At 48.5% G+C, this 21,486-nt stretch overlaps 1 protein-coding gene across 2 annotated transcripts in view; it reads left to right on the forward strand.

Moving 5' to 3' along the window:
* Nucleotides 1-21,486, forward strand: part of CASP7 (caspase 7) — a 98,753-nt gene that overhangs the window by 67,387 nt on the left and 9,880 nt on the right. The window contains exons 4-5 of one of the 2 annotated variants that reach the window (XM_029610443.1): nt 4,455-4,583; nt 7,887-8,062. In XM_029610443.1, the coding sequence (XP_029466303.1) occupies nt 4,455-4,583; nt 7,887-8,062 (305 nt within the window). The remainder of the gene's footprint in view (nt 1-4,454; nt 4,584-7,886; nt 8,063-21,486) is intronic. The other variant, XM_029610444.1, reaches the window with a different exon arrangement.

Here is a 21,486-nt window from a genome sequence, read left to right on the forward strand (position 1 = left end):
CATCCCCCTCTCACAACAATGCAGCCCTTCTAGGTGTCCCACGGGCCCTTCGAGCATGTCCTAAAACATAAAGCTGACCTGCTAGGCCCTAAAACCATAAGAACATAAGAACATGCCATGCTGGGTCAGACCAAGGGTCCATGAAGCCCAGCATCCTGTTTCCAACAGTGACCAATCCAGGCCACAAGAACCTGGCAATTACCCAAACACTAAGAAGATCCCATGCTACTGATGCAATTAATCGCTAACCAACCTCTTTCCCTTTGCAACAATACACCAACTTGAGTATACAAGGGAATCCTTGTGTGGTGAAACGGAGTATTTAGAGAGAGTATGAAGCGGACAGCAGATTAGTACACAAATGTGGCTTAGTGATTCGCCCGAGAAACATAGCACAGTACTTAATTAAAGGTTAAAGAAGAGTGGACCGTGGACAGCTAATCTACAGAGAGGCGCGGCACAAGCGCCCCGCCCGGGAAACGCCCACCAGCAATGACACCTAATGAGTCAGAAGCAGTATGAGCGGACGTGGTGCACACAGGTTCACCACCAGGTCCACCCGAGACAAGGAGGAAACTAGTTGCTAATTAGATGAAGTTCTCCATCAGGTCCTCTAAAGCCGTGCACACAAAACCATGCAAAACTATCGAAATTAATATCAGTTAAACGCGGTTGCAAGTCAATACAATATATGACATGTAGCAAAGATGTTTATTCATCGAGTTTAATTCAACTAAGGGTCCAGCATCGCGTATGTAAGCTAGAAAAGAATTAATTAGCTTCATAGCACACACCTGAGATAGCCTCGTTCTGGCCAGAGAGGGTGGTGGACTCCCTAGGCAGGCTTATAAGAACAGTGAGAATAGAGTAGACGCCCAGGCAAACACAGAAGGCGTCGCACGTGAAACAGCAGAAGCTTTTGATAAGTAAGTTTTTCATGAAAAGGTGGGTAAGAATTAGAGAGTTATGAATGAATGTGAAACAAAGTTTGATGTTTAATTAAATATCTTTATATATTGAAGGACTTTAGCATGCTGTGAACCCTACATAGGACACAGCACACTCTCCCATAGTCCCTGAAGCAGGCACACTGTGCCGAAACATGGCCCGTGTCGGACAAGCAGCTCCGTACCCATGAGACTTCAATAAAGGCGACGACCTTGATAAGTATGACATAAGACTAGCAGTGGGTCGGAAAAGCAGCAGGGGAGAAGGTATTTTAAGAAAAATTGAAAAATCACACGAAAGAGCATCTTTAACAATATTTTTGACCTTAATAAAAGAATAATAGACGGAGGTAAAAGAAAGGATAACTGCAAATCGGTTACCCTTTTCGAAAACCTCCGTACAAGATTACCACCACACAAGGATTCCCTTGTATACTCAAGTTGGTGTACTGATGCAATTAATAGCAGTGACTATTCCCTAAGTCAGCTTGATTAATAGCCATTAATGGATTTCTCCTCCAAGAACTTATCCAAACCTTTTTTGAACCCAGCTACACTAACTGCACTAACCACTTCCTCTGGCAACAAATTCCAGAGATTTATTGTGCGTTGAGTGAAAAAGAATTTTCTCCGATTAGTCTTAAATGTGCTACTTGCTAACTTCATGGAATGCCCCCTAGTCCTTCTATTATTCGAAAGTGTAAATAACCGATTCACATCTACTCGTTCAAGACCTCTCATGATTTTAAACACCTCTATCATATCCCCCCTCAGCCGTCTCTTCTCCAAGCTGAACAGCCCTAACCTCTTCAGCCTTTCCTCATAGGGGAGCTGTTCCATCCCCTTTATCATTTTGGTTGCCCTTCTCTGTACCTTCTCCCCCCCCAGATCCCACTCATCTCTCCAAAAAGGCCCTCACGATCCTCACCGGCAGGAGGGAGCTGCTTTCCATCCTACCCGCAGTGAAGACAAAAAAGGGATCTGACGTGTGGATCAGGTCAGGGTCCTGAACCCCGGCCTCAATGTTATTGTGAGGAAGGGGGGAAGAGTCATGGGGAGGGCCGGGTTCTGTTTCAGGGTGTGGAGGGTCGGGGAATGCCTGGGAGGGAAGTAGAGAGCTCCTGTACTGGCGGGAATCCCTTTTCCTCCCCCCCCCCCATGGTAGAAAGCCTTCCCTGCCAGCCTCCCCCTCCTCACCTTTCCACCTCTAGCGTCTTCCTCATCCTCCCCCTGATTCCTTGGTACTCTCCCTTCCCCCTCCCTGATTCCTGCTTGGAACTCCCTCCACCTACGAGCTCTTAATTAAGTCAATATTGTATTAATTGTATATAGTTCCTTTTTTCCCTACATCCCTGCCCTTGCTCACCTAGCCCTCGAATATCTGTTTTATAATGCCTCCTTTGTATTTACTTCCCTTTTTGTTCGCTTTGACTACGATTTGATTTTGTTCACTGTATTTCCTATTCTCAGTTCTATGTAAGCCGGCATGATGCGCCTTACGAATGTCGGCAAAGAAAAAGCCTTAAATAAATACATAAATAAGTCTCCTGCCGCCCAAGTTATCCCCTCACATTTCTGGGGGAGGGGGCGCAGGCCGCAGGAGACCACGCTGAATTGAAAGCCACCGCTTGAAACGCTTCCGTGATCCGTGCCCGTCGTTGGCTTTCTACGTGGGTCGTGAAGGCCTGAAGCCACGCTGCCACTAAAACTGGCACAGTGAGAGACCTCCCCAAATTCCAGCCCCCCTGGCAAATATTCCAGGAAACACACACTTTGGGGAATTTTATTTTTTTCAAGAATATTTCAAAGAACCTGGAACATTGCCCCCTCCTGCCGCTCTGCTCTCAGGCCAGTTTTAGTGGTTGGGGGTGGGGTACATTTTGGACCATCGTTTGTTTTTTTTAAAGTAGCGTTCGGAAGAGGGGCCAGCGGTGCTTTCTGTGGCTCGGTCTTTAAAATGAGATTGGGAAGAGGTGGGGGCTCGGCTGCAGTGCTCGGTTTTTGGGAATATGGAGGGGGGAGTGGCGAGAGGGAGGATCTGCTTGAGTCCACTTTTTTTTTTTTTTTTCCTTCTCTTGGTTTCTGCAAACGTTCAGTGAGCGGCAGAGTTATCCGGCTCACTTGATCTGGGTACCTTCACCCGGGCAAGTGAATGTTCAGCCGCAGTTATCTGTCTTATGCAGGTAATTCCTCCGCTCACCGCCTGTCAGGGGGGGTCATTTTTCCAAAGGGGATTTACGTGCATGCTCCCTGGTACATGCCTGACAGTCGGCTGTTGAAAATTATCTGCAGGAGTATCGTGTGGGGCACAATATTTGCATCCTGGTCCCCGCACGCTTGCGGTTCTGTGTTCCAGGGGGGGGGGGGGGGGGCGGAGAAAGCATTCACACGCGTACCGTCGATATTTCTTTTTGAAGCACGTGCGCTTAATCGCGCGCGCGGGGAAAGTCGCGCGTCCTCGGGAGCCACCGCGGCGTCCTGCGCGCCGGCACAAGCTGAACATTTATTTAACGCGGGCCTGGTGCGCGCAGGTCCCGGGGGGGGGGGGGCGCCTTATACCCGCTGGCCGGAGCCGGCCGTGGGCCCCTGCCGGGGCCTGCTCTTCAGAACGGCTTTCGCGCAGAAATCGAAGTTTTTTTTTTTCCCGCGAGCCGGCGACGTTCCTGAAAATCCAGAGGCCGACGCTTCTGAACAGGCGCAGGGAGCTTGGTTTTGCGCGACCCCTTTTATGCGCAGCGAGGCAGGGCGGAGGGGGCAGATCCTTTATGATTTTGAAAGGCTGCACCTGCGTTGCACCGTGCAGGGTTCGCCCCTTTGCACGTGCGAAGTTATTTGTGCGTGCACTCAACCAAAGGGAAGCTACGCGTGGACGTCGGCTTTCTGGTATACCTGGTACAGCCTGCGTGTACGTAGGATATACTTACAGACCTTTACTGCTATGCAGGCTGTTATGAAATCACCCTCCATATGTCCGGGAACAAATTCCAGGAGAGCAGCCGATAAAAGAGATGTCCGTGCTGTGCTCTGCAGGTGGCCAAGTTTGACGTTTCATTGATGAAGCAGAGCTGCATTCAGCACAGCTTTCCCCGGGGAGCTGAGCCGGCCAGAGCATTCGGGTAATTATGGATTCATCTAGTGAGCCAGGCCAGAGCCGCAGGACACCCAGGATTATAGACTCATCCTCTGCTGGTGGCCGTGACTGCAAAGCGACTGCGTCGTTGATCCAGTTCAGCATTCCTGACTCTGTCACTGATGGACAGGGAGCCGGGCCACCTGCAGTGTCCGGGCACGGGCTAGGCCCTCTTGTTTCTAGCGTGATCCCAGCACAAGCAGCTGTGCTTTAGTATGGGACTGTGAGAATACATCCTGGATGGGGCTCCCCAAGCATAGCTAGATGTGTAGTGCTGCTAAGGCTGAGGAGGGCAAAGCCCTCATTGCAAACTCAGCACTGTGGTCTCGAGTGTCCTTAATGGTGTCTGCATCCTGTGCTTCTTTCCTTACTGGCAGGCATGGGCACACGCAACGGCACGGATAAAGATGCAGGAGAATTGTTTCGATGTTTCAAAGGTCTGGGGTTCCAGGCGTCCGTCTACAACGATCAGACATGTGATGAGATGCAGAGATTACTTAAAGGCGGTAAGTCTCGTCTCCCTAAGAAAAGGACATTTTAGTGGTCGGTGGCTGTACCGCGTGCCATTCTCAATATCCAAAGTTACTGGCTTGCAGGGGTGGGCATCTTCGATTCTAGAGTGCCACCGACACGTCTGGTTTTCAGGACCTTCACTACGAATATGCAGGAGGCACATTTGCATACAGTGGGGGCATTGCATGCAAAATATACCTCCTGCCTATTCATTGAGGATATCCTGAAAGCCAGACCTGTTGGTGGCACTCCAGGACCGGGGTGGCCTATCACTGCTCTAGGGTGGCTTAGTCTTTCAGCGCTTGCCCATCATTTTACCAATGCTCCCCCTTTCATTTTCATGTCCCTCCCTTCCATTCATTCTTTACAATACACTTTTTATTTCTATACCGCTGTCCGCACATCATAATAGCAATAACATAATCAAACAATACAATATAACAAACACAAGCAAGAAAATAACCATTCCTTCCCCTCACAGGGGATGGGAACAACTCAAACCCAGTGTCAGTCTCGCTTCACTAATCCTCCCGGTCGCTCCAGAACCCACCTCTCAAAGCCACCTCCTCACACTCCCAAACACACCCACCACTCACAGCCTCCTCCTCACACTCCCATACACACCCACCACACAGCCCCTTCCTCACACTCCCATGCACACCCACCACTCACAGCCTCCTCCTCACACTCCCATGCACACCCACCACTCACAGCCTCTTCCTCACACTCCCATACACATCCACCACCTCACACTCCCATACACACCCACCACTCACAGCCTCCTCCTCACACTTCCATACACCCCGCCACTCACTGCCTCCTCCTCAAACTCCCATACACACCCACCACTCACAGCCTCCTCTTCACACTCCCATACACATCCACCACCCTTCACTCCCATACACACCCACCACTCACAGCCTCCTCCTCACACTCCCATACACACCCAACACTCACAGCCTCCTCTTCACACTCCCATACACACCGAACACTCACAGCCTCCTCTTCACGCTCCCATACCCACCCAACACTCACAGCCTCCTCTTCACGCTCCCATACCCACCCACCACTCACAGCCTCCTCTTCACACTCCCATACACACCCACCACTCACAGCCTCCTCCTCATGCTCCTATGCACACCCAACACTCGCAGCCTCCTCTTCACGCTCCCATACCCACCCACCACTCACAGCCTCCTCTTCACACTCCCATACCCACCCACCACTCACAGCCTCCTCCTCACGCTCCTATGCACACCCAACACTCGCAGCCTCCTCTTCACGCTCCCATACCCACCCAACACTCGCAGCCTCCTCTTCACGCTCCCATACCCACCCACCACTCACAGCCTCCTCCTCACGCTCCTATGCACACCCAACACTCGCAGCCTCCTCTTCACGCTCCCATACCCACCCACCACTCACAGCCTCCTCTTCATGCTCCCATACCCACCCACCACTCACAGCCTCCTCCTCACACTCCTATGCACACCCAACACTCGCAGCCTCCTCACACTGTCATACACCACTCCAAACACAGAGACAGTCAGATGCACATCCAATATGTTTTTCTCTCTCTCTACCTTCCACAAACAGCCCAAGGTTGGATAATGGATTTCAGGGAGACAAGGTTGGGGGGAAACAGGTAGAGAGTCAAACGTTACAATGCGCACAACACTCCTCACCCAAATAATACTTCATAAAGCTAAAAAGTGTAGACCACTGCCAGCTAGAATTGAAAACCAATACTGTGAAAATAAAATCATTAAAAACTCAGTATAAGACACGTTTCCTTTTTCCCCCATCATCCTGTTCTCTCTCTCCTCTGCCTTCATCTTCTGGCTTTTCTAGACTCCTTTCCCTCCTTTCCCTCCTTTCCTTTTCTTTTTTACGTTTCTCTGCTCTGAATCTCCTCCTTTCTCCAGCTCTCCCCCTACAGCTGACATTCTTTCCCATTCTTTCCCCTTCTTACCACTTCTCCCACCTCCCTCATCCCAGCCCTCCTTCTCCAGTCTCCCCCACCCAGCCATCTTTCCCTTTTTTCTCCCTCACACCCTCTCCCGCCTGGTCCCCCCTCCCTCCTTTCCTTTAACCCTTCCCAGCCTTTTCTCTCTATCTATAACTCAACCGGAGAAAAAAGGGGCATTTGGAGGCGTTCCAAGAGGAGTTAAGATATCTGGATAATGCAGCTGAGCATCCGGTGTATCTGGCTAGGTTATCCAGCCTTGTATGAGCAGATTACTTGCTATTCATCCGGAGATCTTTAAAAGATATCCAGGTAAGTAGCGCTGTATCAGCATTAAAAAAGAAAAAAGAAAGAAATGAAAGGCCCGGCCCTCCCAGCCTCATCATAAATTGCAATGTCTCAGCCCGCACTCCTCAAATACATTACCGGGCCGTCTCTACCTCCCCCCCCCCCCCACACACACCTCCCATTTCTCCACTTTCACTGTAAAATTTCTATCACAGCCCCTCTCCAGAATTTGAAACCCCCTCCCCCAGTCTCAAACTATTTGATAGCCCCCCCCCGAACTCCCATCCCACCGCCCCGGACCCTCCACCCCATCCCACCCTCCCCCTGGTGACAAAACCCATCCCTGCCGGGAGCGAGGGTCTCGCTCACCAGCTCCCGGCGGCTCCAGCGCTGCATAGCCCGGCTGCTGAACAGCCCATCTAAGTTAGCCGGATATTGATCAATATTGATCCCCCTAGCTTTCATGCACAAAAAGCCCAGGCCACATTATAACGAGCCATAGCCTGGGTTTACAATAACATGCTGACGGCCGAAGTCTGCCTGTACAAAGTACGCACGGACCTCAGCCCGAACCTTCAACGCAGACTCACGCCCTCTAGGGACGTCCTGCCCAAATCCTGGCATCAGCCCCCCAGCTCCAGCTCTAGGGGATTCGTGGCTGACTCCCTTAACTAGCTCCTCTCACCAGCATCATTCACGAGCTTCAGAAAACCTCCCGATTCACCTCTCTACGGTTAGATCAGCGTCCACCTCTCTGGCTCAGCTAGGAGACACTTCTGAAAGACAGGATCCTCCCACGGGGGCCTGCAATAAATCTCCCAGGGAGAGGGTTCGCAGCAGCTCTCTCTCTCTCTATCTCTCTCTCCTGTCTTTAGACTCGACTCCTAACTCTCTCCGGACCTTTCCTCAAAAACTGCCCAGTTGCAACCTGGAGCTGACCGCATCGGGCCTCACATCAGGGATATTCCCAGGGCAGACCTTTGCTTGGTGAGCCCCAGGGCTTGCTCCAAAAGCTTAAAAAAGGTGTTTCGTTTCTTTGCAGTGGCTCAAGAAAACCACTCCAGTTGTGCCTGTTATGTCTGCATTCTTCTAAGCCATGGCGAGGAGGGCGTCATTTATGGGAAGGACGGGCCCATGGCAATCAAGACATTGACCTCACTCTTCAGAGGGGACCGATGCAAGACTCTTGTGGGAAAACCCAAGCTTTTCTTCATCCAGGTAATGGCCTTACAGGTCAACGAGAGTTCGGGTTTTGTGAGCTCTTGACAGCTCATACGCAACCGCAACAGCATTTTTGTACTCCAGGGGTGGTTAGCTGGCATCTCGCGAGCTCCATGTTGGTCAATGAAAGGGAAAATTCGGCTCTTTGAGCACCGGCAGCAGCGGCATCATTGGGCTAAGTGAAGGAGACAAGAGTCACCAGCCTGTGTGGACTGAAGGGAGGAGGCCGAGTCAGTGGCCCAGAGAAAGAGGAGAGCTGATGCTGGAGTGCAAATACAGTGAGACCCAGCGAGAGAGAGACTGGTGAGCATGGAGGGGTGTTGAGAGAGACCGGCAGGGACATAGTGGGGGTCGAGAGAGAGGGAGACTGGTGAGAACAGAGTGAGGGGCTGCGACAACTCGCAGTTGCTGGTGCTTTCTTTGGGTGCAGGCCTGGCGCCACCGGGTGTGCAAACCGTGCAATTCTCACAAGATGAGAATTCAGGAAGGGCTATCACTGCGAGTGTTGAATTATCTTGGGGCCAGCACATGAAGAGGAGCTGCAGAATGGCCTTTCTCCCAAAGAAGGACTAGGCTGGCAGCAGCAGCAGCGGAGGGAGAATGACCCATGGACCCTGACTGCCTGGTCTGCATGGGTGTGCGCGTGTGTGTGTGTGTGTGTGTGTGTGAGTGAATGGAAGGCTGCCTGTGATGAGTGTGTGTGTGTGTGTGTGTGTGAGTGAATGGAAGGCTGCCTGTGATGAGTGTGTGTGTGTGTGTGTGAGTGAGTGAATGGGAGCCTGCCTCTGATGTGTGTGTGTGTGTGTGTGTGTGTGAGTGAATGGAAGGCTGCCTGTGATGAGTGTGTGTGTGTGTGTGTGAGTGAATGGAAGGCTGCCTGTGATGAGTGTGTGTGTGTGTGTGTGTGTGTGTGAGTGAATGGAAGGCTGCCTGTGATGAGTGTGTGTGTGTGTGAGTGAATGGAAGGCTGCCTCTGATGTGTGTGTGTGTGTGTGTGTGTGTGTGTGAGTGAATGGAAGGCTGCCTGTGATGAGTGTGTGTGTGTGTGTGTGTGTGTGAGTGAATGGAAGGCTGCCTGTGATGAGTGTGTGTGTGTGTGTGAGTGAATGGGAGCCTGCCTGTGATGAGTGTGTGTGTGTGTGTGTGAGTGAGTGAATGGGAGCCTGCCTCTGATGTGTGTGTGTGTGTGTGTGTGAGTGAGTGAGTGAATGGAAGGCTGCCTGTGATGAGTGTGTGTGTGTGTGTGTGTGTGTGTGTGAGAGTGAATGGAAGGCTGCCTGTGATGAGTGTGTGTGTGTGTGTGTGTGAGTGAATGGAAGGCTGCCTGTGATGAGTGTGTGTGTGTGTGTGTGTGTGTGTGTGTGTGTGAGTGAATGGAAGGCTGCCTGTGATGAGTGTGTGTGTGTGTGTGTGTGAGTGAGTGAATGGGAGCCTGCCTCTGATGTGTGTGTGTGTGTGTGTGTGAGTGAATGGAAGGCTGCCTGTGATGAGTGTGTGTGTGTGTATGAGTGAATGGAAGGCTGTCTGGGGTGTGGGTGTAAATGGGGGCTTGTCTAGGGGGGAGGTGAGAGAGGAAGAGAAAATGGGGGCCTGCAGGTGGATTCCAACCTGCCAGCAGCTGAAATGAAGATGAGGGGCCTGACGCTGCTGGTAGATCCCAACCAAAGAAGAGCTGGAGATGTCTACGGTTTTGTCTGAGCAGCATATGTGTGTATGAACTTGTGTGTGTGTGTGTGTGTGTGTATATATACAAGAATGAGCGGACAAAGTTTGTGCATCCCACTCCCACTACTCCACAAAAATCCCAGGGTCACTGGAAATCAAAAGTTCCCAGGTATGGAGAGCGTGAATTTTTAAAAGCCTTTTTAGTTTTATTTTTCAGGTGTTATTTCCTGTGTCTGCTGTTTTGAAATATTTTATTGGTGATTGGGACATTTAGAAAACCTGTATAAGAGTTTTTACTTATTTGATCTTTTATTCATCAGCTTTTTTTTAAATAATATTATAAGTATGTTTTCAGTATTATGATTATGTATTTATTTTATTTCTTGATTTTATTGTTTGATGTTTGAGGAATGGTGATGGTTCTGTTTTTTTCATTGTTGCACTGCATAGGAAGTCTGGCTTCTTGCGGTTTCCAGTTCAGTTTTTATCTGTGTGTTCATATTTCTACTTTCTGGTTGCTCTATTCTGTATTTGGTGAGGGTCTGTTTATGTTCTGCATGTGTGACGGAGGTGAGGCTTTCTCCTAATAGGAAGTGTATTAGTGTTTTAGGGCTTTCAGAGGGTCAAGCCCACACCCAACACACATCACAATAGGAATAATACCCTATGGGTTCCAAGTGTCTTTTTTGCAGGAATTTCTGGTTGGTATCACAGCAGTGCATGTAAAAATATAATCAGGCCGATACAGTAAAGTGCGCCTGGGCTAGCTCGCCTTCTTATGCTATTTGGACGCGCGTCTTCAATGTGCACCCATTCCTGTATAAGTATACAGTAATGGGTTTACCGCGTCGAAAATGCGTGTCCAACCCTCCCGGAAACTAGTGACACTCATCACATGTTGATGAGGCTATTCGTTATTCGCCTGGGATACTGAAAAAAAATATGCGGCCCATCCACACATTTTACACTCAAAAATTAGCGCCTGCCCAAGGGCGAGCATTAATATCTGAGCAGCCTGAAAAAGTGTACAGAAAAGCAGAAAATCCTGCTTTTCTGTACACCCTCCGACTTAATATCCTAGTGATATTAAGTCAGAGGAACAAAAAAGGTATAAAAAAAAATATATATATATATATATAAAGACTTTTAAAAAATTGTGCCGGAGGGTCAGGTTAGGAAAACGGACGCTGGTAAAACTGAGCGTCTGTTTTCGAAACCTGCCGACAGCCACCTCTCCTGGGCACCGTACTTGGATATTTTTCATGTAAAATATAAATGCATAACCCTTAACTGTGTGTGTGGAACAGGGCGAGGGGGGGGGAGGGCGCGTTGTGCAAGGCTCTAAGGTTCGCCAACCATGGGCTCGGGAGGGAGGGGGTGGTGGAGTCAGTTTTTAAAGTTCGTATCACTGAATGGAGCTGGGTGGGGTTGTTTTTTTTTTTTGGTGGGCCCGGGACTTAGAATGAATGAACAGGGTGGGGGGAGGGGGCAGCAAAAAAGCTAGCACCGGCCCTGCTTGGGAGTCAAGTTAAATTCCTGCCAAGAAGGGCGCGTGTAGGGAAGTAAAGGCTTTCTATCAGCCCCAGTCACTGGAGACAGAAGAGTGGCTCTCCTATCAAGTCTGTGATACCTCCCACTTTACACGTGATGAGCTCTATCAGCTACACGCTCGATTGGACGTGCATTTTGGACATGCATCGGGGGTTATGGACGTACGTCCAAAACACGCGTCCAATCACATGTCGAGCTGAGCACTGGACACAGAACATGGTATTGCAACGGCCTGCACATATATATATAGATAGATATACTGTATATAGACACACACACACACACACACACACACGTCTCGAAAGAAGCAAAATCATTATTAAAACCAGCTACTAAGCCCCTTGACCTGATACCAGCCTCCTCGCTGGAACAAGTTAAACCGAACAATAACCCCTGCAATCACAATGATTGTCAACCTTACCCTTACAGAAGGATGTATGCCCCAAAGTCTAAAACAGGCAGTTATTAAACCCAGTGTGAAGAATAAAACAGGAAGTTCCAACAATTGGGATAACTACCGACCAATCTCTAACTTAACCTTCCTTGAGAAAATTCTCCAAAAAGCAGTTCTTTCCCAATTAGAGTCTCGACTTGAAGGCAAGAAGACCCTAATATTCCAACCAATTTGGTTTCCGGAAGAATCGCTCTTTTACAATCTAGAACAGACCCTATACTGCAAGCCTTTGCCTCCAATGAATCACACTGCCTAGTGCTGATCGACTTCACAGCAGCCCCTCTGACACTGCTGACCATAATATTCTGTGCCAGCAGCTGAGACAGATAGGGACTGATGGAAATGTTCACCTCATTCCTTGCAGACAGATTTTTCCAGGTAAAACTAGACGATCACAAATCCGACACGTTCCAGTGCACGACAGGTGCACCGCAGGGCTCAGTGCTATCAGCAACCCTATTTATTATATATATATATATATATATATATATATATATATATATATGTATGCTACCGTTGTGCAAATTACTAAACAGAGCTAACTTCTTTGTATATGCGGACGATCTGCAATTCTAAATCCCTCTAAAAGATTCATTTGAGAAAACAGCATCACTCATCTCTGAATGTATGATCACAATAAAAGAAAAACCTGCACAGCTGAAACTCTCCATGAACCCGAAAATAAACAACCAATTAATTTGGTTGAGCCGAAATCCACCAAAATCTGTTCCTCCAGGTATTGATCTTGGAAATCACCATTTAATCACAGCAACTCAAATAAGAGATCTAGAAGTCCAAAGCGATGAAAATCTAACAATGAAAGCCCACATTAGCAAACTGATCAAATCTGGTTTCTACAAGCTGCGAATCTTAAGGCGACGGAAACCTTCACTATGCACGGCTGACTTCAGAACAGTATTACAAGCTCTAATATTCTCTAACCTAGATTACTGTAATTCCCTACTTCAAGGACTTCCGGCCAGTCACTTAAAAACCCCTACAACTACTGCAAAATGCCACAGCCAGAGCTTTGACTGGAACAAGGAAATACGACCACATCGCCCCAACTCTGATAGCATTGCGTTGGCTCCCCGGACAATCAAGAATATTATACAGGGTTCTAACAATAATATTCAACAACATTAATCCGGATCAACGATATGATGGGAAGAACATTTAAACCACATGTTCCCCACTGGAAATCCCGACCATAACAAATTCTCATCTCACACAAACTAGAGACCGAGCCATATCAATTGCTGGCCCAGAGCTATGGAACTCAATGCCAGAGAATCTTCGAACAATAAGAAATGTAAGAAAGACCTGAAAACTTGGCTATTCACTATTAACGCCTACTGTTTGACTGGTGTATCCATCTCACCTTGACTCAGATAAGCGAACCTTGTCCTGAACAAGCTCTGCTTGCAGGTTACGTGTCCGTCTTTGAAGCACACCCTTAGCTTTAGAATGTTTACCCTGTCCACCCGTGTGCTTGCCTATCTTTGTACTTCATCTTAAGTTTGTGAGTGCCAACCCTGTACACTCTTGTGAACTGGTGATTCTCACATGGGACAACGGTATATAAAGCACTCAAATAAATAAATTCACCAGGCACCCCATACTGCCAACCAGTGGCTCAAAGGCCACGTTGTGTTTTTCTTCAAGTTGCTAAAAGGAGTAAGCTCACACACACATACATGGGCACAGAGAAGCAGACAACGCGTACTCAGACACAGAGAGAAATAGATACCTCATGTACAGACAGACATAGACACCACACAGCCAGGCCAACAGAGAGCCAAACAGATATCCAACCCCCCCCAAAAAAAAAAAACCAACAAACAACACAATAACTCCATAGCCAGATAGACATAGAGATAGAGATACCACAGATAACTCATATCCAGACAGACACAGACACTCCACACCCCAACTGACAGAGAGCCAGACAGATACCCAAACAGATATAAAGAGACATAGAGACCCCACACAGACACAATTACCCTATTCCCAGACAAAGACACCCCACAGAAAGAGAGAAACCAAACACTCAGACAGGCACAGAGATATAGACACAACATGTCCCAGACAGAAGGCAGACACAGGCAGACAGACCACATCACACACAGACACAGACCAAAGCCCACCAGACAAACACAGAGACACATCCACAGCACATCCAGACACAGAGAGAGGCACAGGCAGACAGACCACATCAGACACAGACCAAAGCCCACCAGACAAACACAGAGACACATCCAGACACAGAGAGAGGCACAGGCAGACAGATCACATCATGCACAGACACAAACCAAAGCCCACCAGACAAACACAGAGACACATCCACAGCACATCCAGACACAGAGAGAGGCACAGGCAGACAGACCACATCAGACACAGACCAAAGCCCACCAGACAAACACAGAGACACATCCAGACACAGAGAGAGGCACAGGCAGACAGATCACATCACACACAGACCAAAGCCACCAGACAAACACAGAGATACATCCACAGCACATCCAGACACAGAGAGAGGCACAGGCAGACAGACCACATCAGACACAGACCAAAGCCCACCAGACAAACACAGAGACACATCCAGACACAGAGAGAGGCACAGGCAGACAGATCACATCACACACAGACCAAAGCCACCAGACAAACACAGAGATACATCCACAGCACATCCAGACACAGAGAGAGGCACAGGCAGACAGACCACATCACACACAGACACAGACCAAAGCCCACCAGACAAACACAGAGACACATCCACAGCACATCCAGACATAGAGAGAGGCACAGGCAGACAGACCACATCACACACAGACACAGACCAAAGCCACCAGACAAACACAGAGACACATCCACAGCACATCCAGACACAGAGAGAGGCACAGGCAGACAGACCACATCACACACAGATACAGACCAAAGCCACCAGACAAACACAGAGACACATCCACAGCACATCCAGACACAGAGAGAGGCACAGGCAGACAGATCACATTAGACACAGACCAAAGCACACAGACACACATCCACAGCACACCCAGACACAGAGAGGCACAGGCAGACAGACCACATCACACACAGACACAGACCAAAGCCCACCAGACAAACACAGAGACACATCCACAGCACATCCAGACACAGAGAGAGGCACAGGCAGACAGATCACATCACACACAGACCAAAGCCACCAGACAAACACAGAGACACATCCACAGCACATCCAGACACAGAGAGAGGCACAGGCAGACAGACCACATCGCACACAGACACAGACCAAAGCCACCAGACAAACACAGAGGCACATCCAGACACAGAGAGAGGCACAGGCAGACAGACCACATCACACACAGACACAGACCAAAGCCACCAGACAAACACAGAGACACATCCACAGCACATCCAGACACAGAGAGAGGCACAGGCAGACAGACCACATCACACACAGACACAGACCAAAGCCACCAGACAAACACAGAGACACATCCACAGCACATCCAGACACAGAGAGAGGCACAGGCAGACAGATCACATCACACACAGACCAAAGCCACCAGACAAACACAGAGACACATCCACAGCACATCCAGACACAGAGAGAGGCACAGGCAGACAGACCACATCGCACACAGACACAGACCAAAGCCACCAGACAAACACAGAGGCACATCCAGACACAGAGAGAGGCACAGGCAGACAGACCACATCACACACAGACACAGACCAAAGCCACCAGACAAACACAGAGACACATCCACAGCACATCCAGACACAGAGAGAGGCACAGGCAGACAGACCACATCACACACAGACACAGACCAAAGCCACCAGACAAACACAGAGACACATCCACAGCACATCCAGACACAGAGAGAGGCACAGGCAGACAGATCACATCACACACAGACCAAAGCCCACCAGACAAACACAGAGACACATCCACAGCACATCCAGACACAGAGGCCACACGAGACAATGGGAAATTTAAAATAAAAAACAGGGGCCAGTCAAAAGTTTTTAGGAACTGAGAGAAACCCCATCCCACCCTGCCCAAGTGGGTTTAATTTTTTTGCTTTTTTTCTGTTTCGCTAATCTTTCCTCTTTTTTGCTCTCTCTTTTTCTTTATTTTCTTATGCTTTGATTTGCTTATTTAGCTTTGGTACACATTTTGCCTTTACTCTCCCTGCTCCACCTCCTCAGCCTTTGCCCATTCCCCTCCCCTTCCTTTCCCCCGGGGCGGCTGGAGCTCCTCCTGGGCTCCTCCTGGGTGGTGGAGCTCTTTCCCTGTCCCAGGGTCTCCCAGAGCAGAAGCAGCTCCTCCCCCTGGCTCACTGAAAGAGCCCTGGCCTGCTTGCAGTCGTGGCAGCCTCCTCCATCCCGAGCCTGCGCATCCCCGTGGCACTGAGACTCGATAGCTCAGCCATTTTTTTTTTCTTCCTTGACTGGGCAGCCAGTCTGCCCGCCTTTTGGGGTTCAAGCCCCCCGTTTTGCTCACCCCTGGTGTAACAGTATGTGCCTCCTACTTCCTGTGGGCTGTGAACGCTGCTTTGACAGCATCTCTAGTCCCAGCTGGCCTAAGGAGCAGAAGCAGGTCTGGGGAATCGATCCTGACCCTCCCGCTGGCCATGACCCACCCTGCCAGCCCTCTCCTACTTCATTTTGAGAGCTTTGTAATCAGTTGTAATCCAGCTGCAGAGCCCAAGGCTAATGTTTCCACTGCTACTTACATATTACTCCTATAATTATTTCCAGTCTTTTAGGAAGTGTGTGTGGCGTGAGGGAAAGTTTGTACGAAAGTTTGCTCACCCTTTCAATCTCATCCAAAATACAGAACTGCAATGCTGTGCACTTAGAGGGTTGGGTTTTTTTAAAGAGTCTATAGCAGGCCGTGACATCTAGAAGGTTCATGGGCATCTGCTGATGCGAGTCTGTAACCTTCATGAGCTGCCTAAAGCCTCCTAGCCAACAGTGAGGTGACCCCCGCCCCCCCCCTGAAACACAAGCCCCCACAAAACCTAGGACTGGAGAGGCTCCATATCTCTCAAGGGATCCGCCTTTAGAATCGAGCTTTACTGCTCTTTCATTCTTTCTTTGCTGGTTTCCAGGAGTTCAGTTTTCCCAAGGCTTCTCCATGGTTGGCACTCTGAGATGTGGAATGTGATCTGCTAGAGCTGCATGGTCAGGGGAAGTATCATCTTCTACATCATTCCAAGCGCTCTATGGTCAGGAGAAGTATCATCTTCTACATCATCTGGAACAACATGCCCACAGACCTTAGACAGGAACCTTGCACGCAAACTTTCAGAAAGAAACTCAAGACATGGCTATTTCTACAAGCCTTCCCCGATCTATGACATCCCCTACTGCTACAACTAGGTATAGGATACCATGTATAGTGGATTACATTCAGTCCTGAATACTAGAGTCTATTATAGCCTTATGTATATATCTGTATATTATTTATTTCTGAGACTAAATACTACCTATTTCTATGCTAGCCACTACTCTGGCTTTTCCTCCTCCCAGTTCAAGTACCCCTGTTTATTGTAACTTTTCACTCTCTCCCTCTCTCCTAGCCTATTGTTCACGAAGTTGTTAATTTTAATGTTATTGCACCACTGTTTATTGTAAACCGATACGATGTGATTGGTATCATGAGTGTCGGTATAAAAAAAGCCCTAAATAAATAAATAAATAAAATAAAATCATTCCAAGTGCTCCATGGTCAGGGGAAGTATCATCTTCTACATCATTCCAAGTGCTCCATGGCCAGGGGAAGTATCATCTTCTACATCATTCCAAGCGCTCTATGGTCAGGGGAAATATCGCCTTTTACATCATTCCAAGTGCTCTATGGTCAGGGGAAGTATCGCCTTCTACATCATTCTGAATGCTCCATGGTCAGGGGAAGTATCATCTTCTACATCATTCCAAGCGCTCTATGGTCAGGGGAAGTATCACCTTCTACATCATTCCGAATGCTCCATGGTCAGGGGAAGTATCATCTTCTACATCATTCCAAGTGCTCTATGGTCAGGGGAAGTATCATCTTCTACATCATTCCAAGTGCTCCATGGTCAGGGGAAGTATCATCTTCTACATCATTCCAAGCGCTCTATGGTCAGGGGAAATATCACCTTTTACATCATTCCAAGTGCTCTATGGTCAGGGGAAGTATCGCCTTCTACATCATTCCGAATGCTCCATGGTCAGGGGAAGTATCATCTTCTACATCATTCCAAATGCTCCATGATCAGGGGAAGTATCGCCTTCTACATCATTCCAAATGCTCCACGGTCAGGGGAAGTATCGCCTTCTACATCATTCCGAATGCTCCATGGTCATGGGAAGTATCATCTTCTACATCATTGCAAGTGCTCTATGGTCAGGGGAAGTATCATCTTCTACATCATTGCAAGTGCTCTATGGTCAGGGGAAGTATCATCTTCTACATCATTCCAAGTGCTCCATGGTCAGGGGAAGTATCATCTTCTACATCATTGTAAGTGCTCTATGGTCAGGGGAAGTATCGCCTTCTACATCATTCCAAGTGCTCCATGGTCAGGGGAAGTATCGCTTTCTACATCATTCCAAGTGCTCCATGGTCAGGGGAAGTATCACTTTCTACATCATTCCAAATGCTCCATGGTCAGGGGAAGTATCATCTTCTACATCATTCCGAATGCTCCACGGTCAGGGGAAGTATCATCTTCTACATCATTCCAAGTGCTCCATGGTCATGGGAAGTATCATCTTCTAATCATTCCAAATGCTCCATGGTCAGGGGAAGTATCATCTTCTAATCATTCCAAATGCTCCATGGTTAGGAGAAGTATCATCTTCTACATCATTCCAAGTGCTCCATGGTCAGGGGAAGTATCGCCTTCTACATCATTCCACGTGCTCTATGGTCAGGGGAAGTATCATTTCTACATCATTCCAAGTGCTCTATGGTCAGGAGAAGTATCATCTTCTACATCATTCCAAGTGCTCCATGGTCAGGGGAAGTATCATCTTCTACATCATTGTAAGTGCTCTATGGTCAGGGGAAGTATCGCCTTCTACATCATTCCAAGTGCTCCATGGTCAGGGGAAGTATCGCTTTCTACATCATTCCAAGTGCTCCATGGTCAGGGGAAGTATCGCTTTCTACATCATTCCAAATGCTCCATGGTCAGGGGAAGTATCATCTTGTACATCATTCCAAATGCTCCATGGTCAGGGGAAGTATCATCTTCTACATCATTCCAAATGCTCCATGTTAAGGGGAAGTATCGTCTTCTACATCATTCCAAATGCTCCATGGTCAGGGGAAGTATCATCTTCTATATCATTCCAAATGCTCCATGGTCAGGGGAAGTATCATCTTCTACATCATTCCAAATGCTCCATGGTCAGGGGAAGTATCATTTTCTACATCGTTCCAAATGCTCCATGGTCAGGGGAAGTATCATTTTCTACATCGTTCCAAATGCTCCATGGTTAGGGGAAGTATCATCTTCTACATCGTTCCAAATGCTCCATGGTCAGGGGAAGTATCATCTTCTACATCATTCCAAATGCTCCATGGTCAGGGGAAGTATCATTTTCTACATCATTCCAAGTGCTCCATGGTCAGGGGAAGTATCATCTTCTACATCATTGTAAGTGCTCTATGGTCAGGGGACGTATCGCCTTCTACATCATTCCAAGTGCTCCATGGTCAGGGGAAGTATCGCTTTCTACATCATTCCAAGTGCTCCATGGTCAGGGGAAGTATCGCTTTCTACATCATTCCAAATGCTCCATGGTCAGGGGAAGTATCATCTTGTACATCATTCCAAATGCTCCATGGTCAGGGGAAGTATCATCTTCTACATCATTCCAAATGCTCCATGTTAAGGGGAAGTATCGTCTTCTACATCATTCCAAATGCTCCATGGTCAGGGGAAGTATCATCTTCTATATCATTCCAAATGCTCCATGGTCAGGGGAAGTATCATCTTCTACATCATTCCAAATGCTCCATGGTCAGGGGAAGTATCATTTTCTACATCGTTCCAAATGCTCCATGGTCAGGGGAAGTATCATTTTCTACATCGTTCCAAATGCTCCATGGTTAGGGGAAGTATCATCTTCTACATCGTTCCAAATGCTCCATGGTCAGGGGAAGTATCATCTTCTACATCATTCCAAATGCTCCATGGTCAGGGGAAGTATCATTTTCTACATCATTCCAATTGCTCCATGGTCAGGGGAAGTATCGCCTTCTACATCAATCCACATTCTCCCTGGTCAGGGAACTATCGCCTTCTACATCATTCCAAGTGCTCCATGGTCAGGGGAAGTATCTGTAATTGTTTGTAAGATTTTGGGTGGACCCTTGAACACTGTGGCAGCTGACCACGTCCATGGGGGGAAGTCCCGTGAGGGGCCACAGGTCAGGCTCAGCTTTGGGACACAAAACACAGAGTTATATCTTTTATTAGACAGATTTGAGAAGCCACCAGAGGTGGCAGTAGAGAGCAGAGATGAAGCCCGGCTGGGCTAGGGTTCCTCAGGATACTGGAACAGCGATTCTCTCTATGGCCGTGCTATAGTGGAGAAAAATGAGATAGTGAGTACAGTGGAGCATACACAGAGTTCTGGTATGGAGCATCGTTGGTAAAGTTACTCACACAGCGGTTTCTCCTGGAAGGTGACAAAAAAGCTGGAATAGAAGCAGGCCCTCAAGGAGCGAGTACCTGGTTCCAGGGAACAGCTCTGAGGAAATAAAGTTGGTAACTCACTGATGATGAAGGCAGCAGTTTCTTCCAAGCAGAAGAGATAAGTTCAGGCAGCGAGTCAGGGAACAAGGGCCCTTGGGGAGCGAGTACCGGTTCCTGATAGTGACCTGAAAGAAATGAGAGAGGCCCCTGAGGAGCGGGTACCCCATTAAGATAAAGTCCAAAAGTTGGATAGGCAGAGTAGCTAGGTACGGAGAGCGAATCCCATCCATAAGGAGATCCCGTTGCTAACTCGATTAGCTAGCAAAAAGTGTAGGCTTTTGTATCTGGGATGCATGAGTCATCACAGGGGGACACCCCTGAGATTCGCGCCAAAGAGAGAATAAGAAGCAGTGCCACATGGCACGCGTGCCCTATGGTACCTGGACAACATGGCGGGATGCAGCGCCTAAGTCAGACCGGGGGCGCCGGAGAGGATGGCAGGCAGACACCGTGGCAGCCAGACGTCCATCAACCGTGGGAGGAGTCACAAAAAAGGTAAGGTGGGCGGAGTGGAGACGTCGGGCAGCGACAGTCGTAACAGTACCCCCCTTCAAAGGGCAGTATCCTCTGCGGGTCCAGGTTTTGGCTTCAAAGGATGTGCGAGATGAAATTGATGGAGCATCTCTTTATCAAGGATATTAGCCTGAGGCTCCCAAGAGTTTTCTTCGGGGCCGAAACCTTCCCAAGAAAGAAAGTATTCTAATGTTTTGCCTTGTCTTCGGACATCAAGAATGGCATCGACCTTATATTCTAGGTTGTCTTCTGCATTGATGGCAGGTGGTTCCTGAGTCTTGGAAGAGAATTCACTGAGTATGAGAGGTTTCAAGAGTGAAACGTGAAAAGCGTTGTGGATGTTTAGTCCGGGTGGTAGCTTCAGACTGTAAGTGATGTTGCCAAGACGTAGGAGGATTGGAAATGGTCCAACATAGCAAGGAGCAAATAGAGTGGAGGGTAACTTCAGTCTGAGATGTTTGGTGGATAACCAGACT

The sequence above is a fragment of the Rhinatrema bivittatum genome, chromosome 7 (genome assembly GCF_901001135.1).
Source record: "Rhinatrema bivittatum chromosome 7, aRhiBiv1.1, whole genome shotgun sequence".
Lineage (NCBI taxonomy): Eukaryota > Metazoa > Chordata > Amphibia > Gymnophiona > Rhinatrematidae > Rhinatrema > Rhinatrema bivittatum.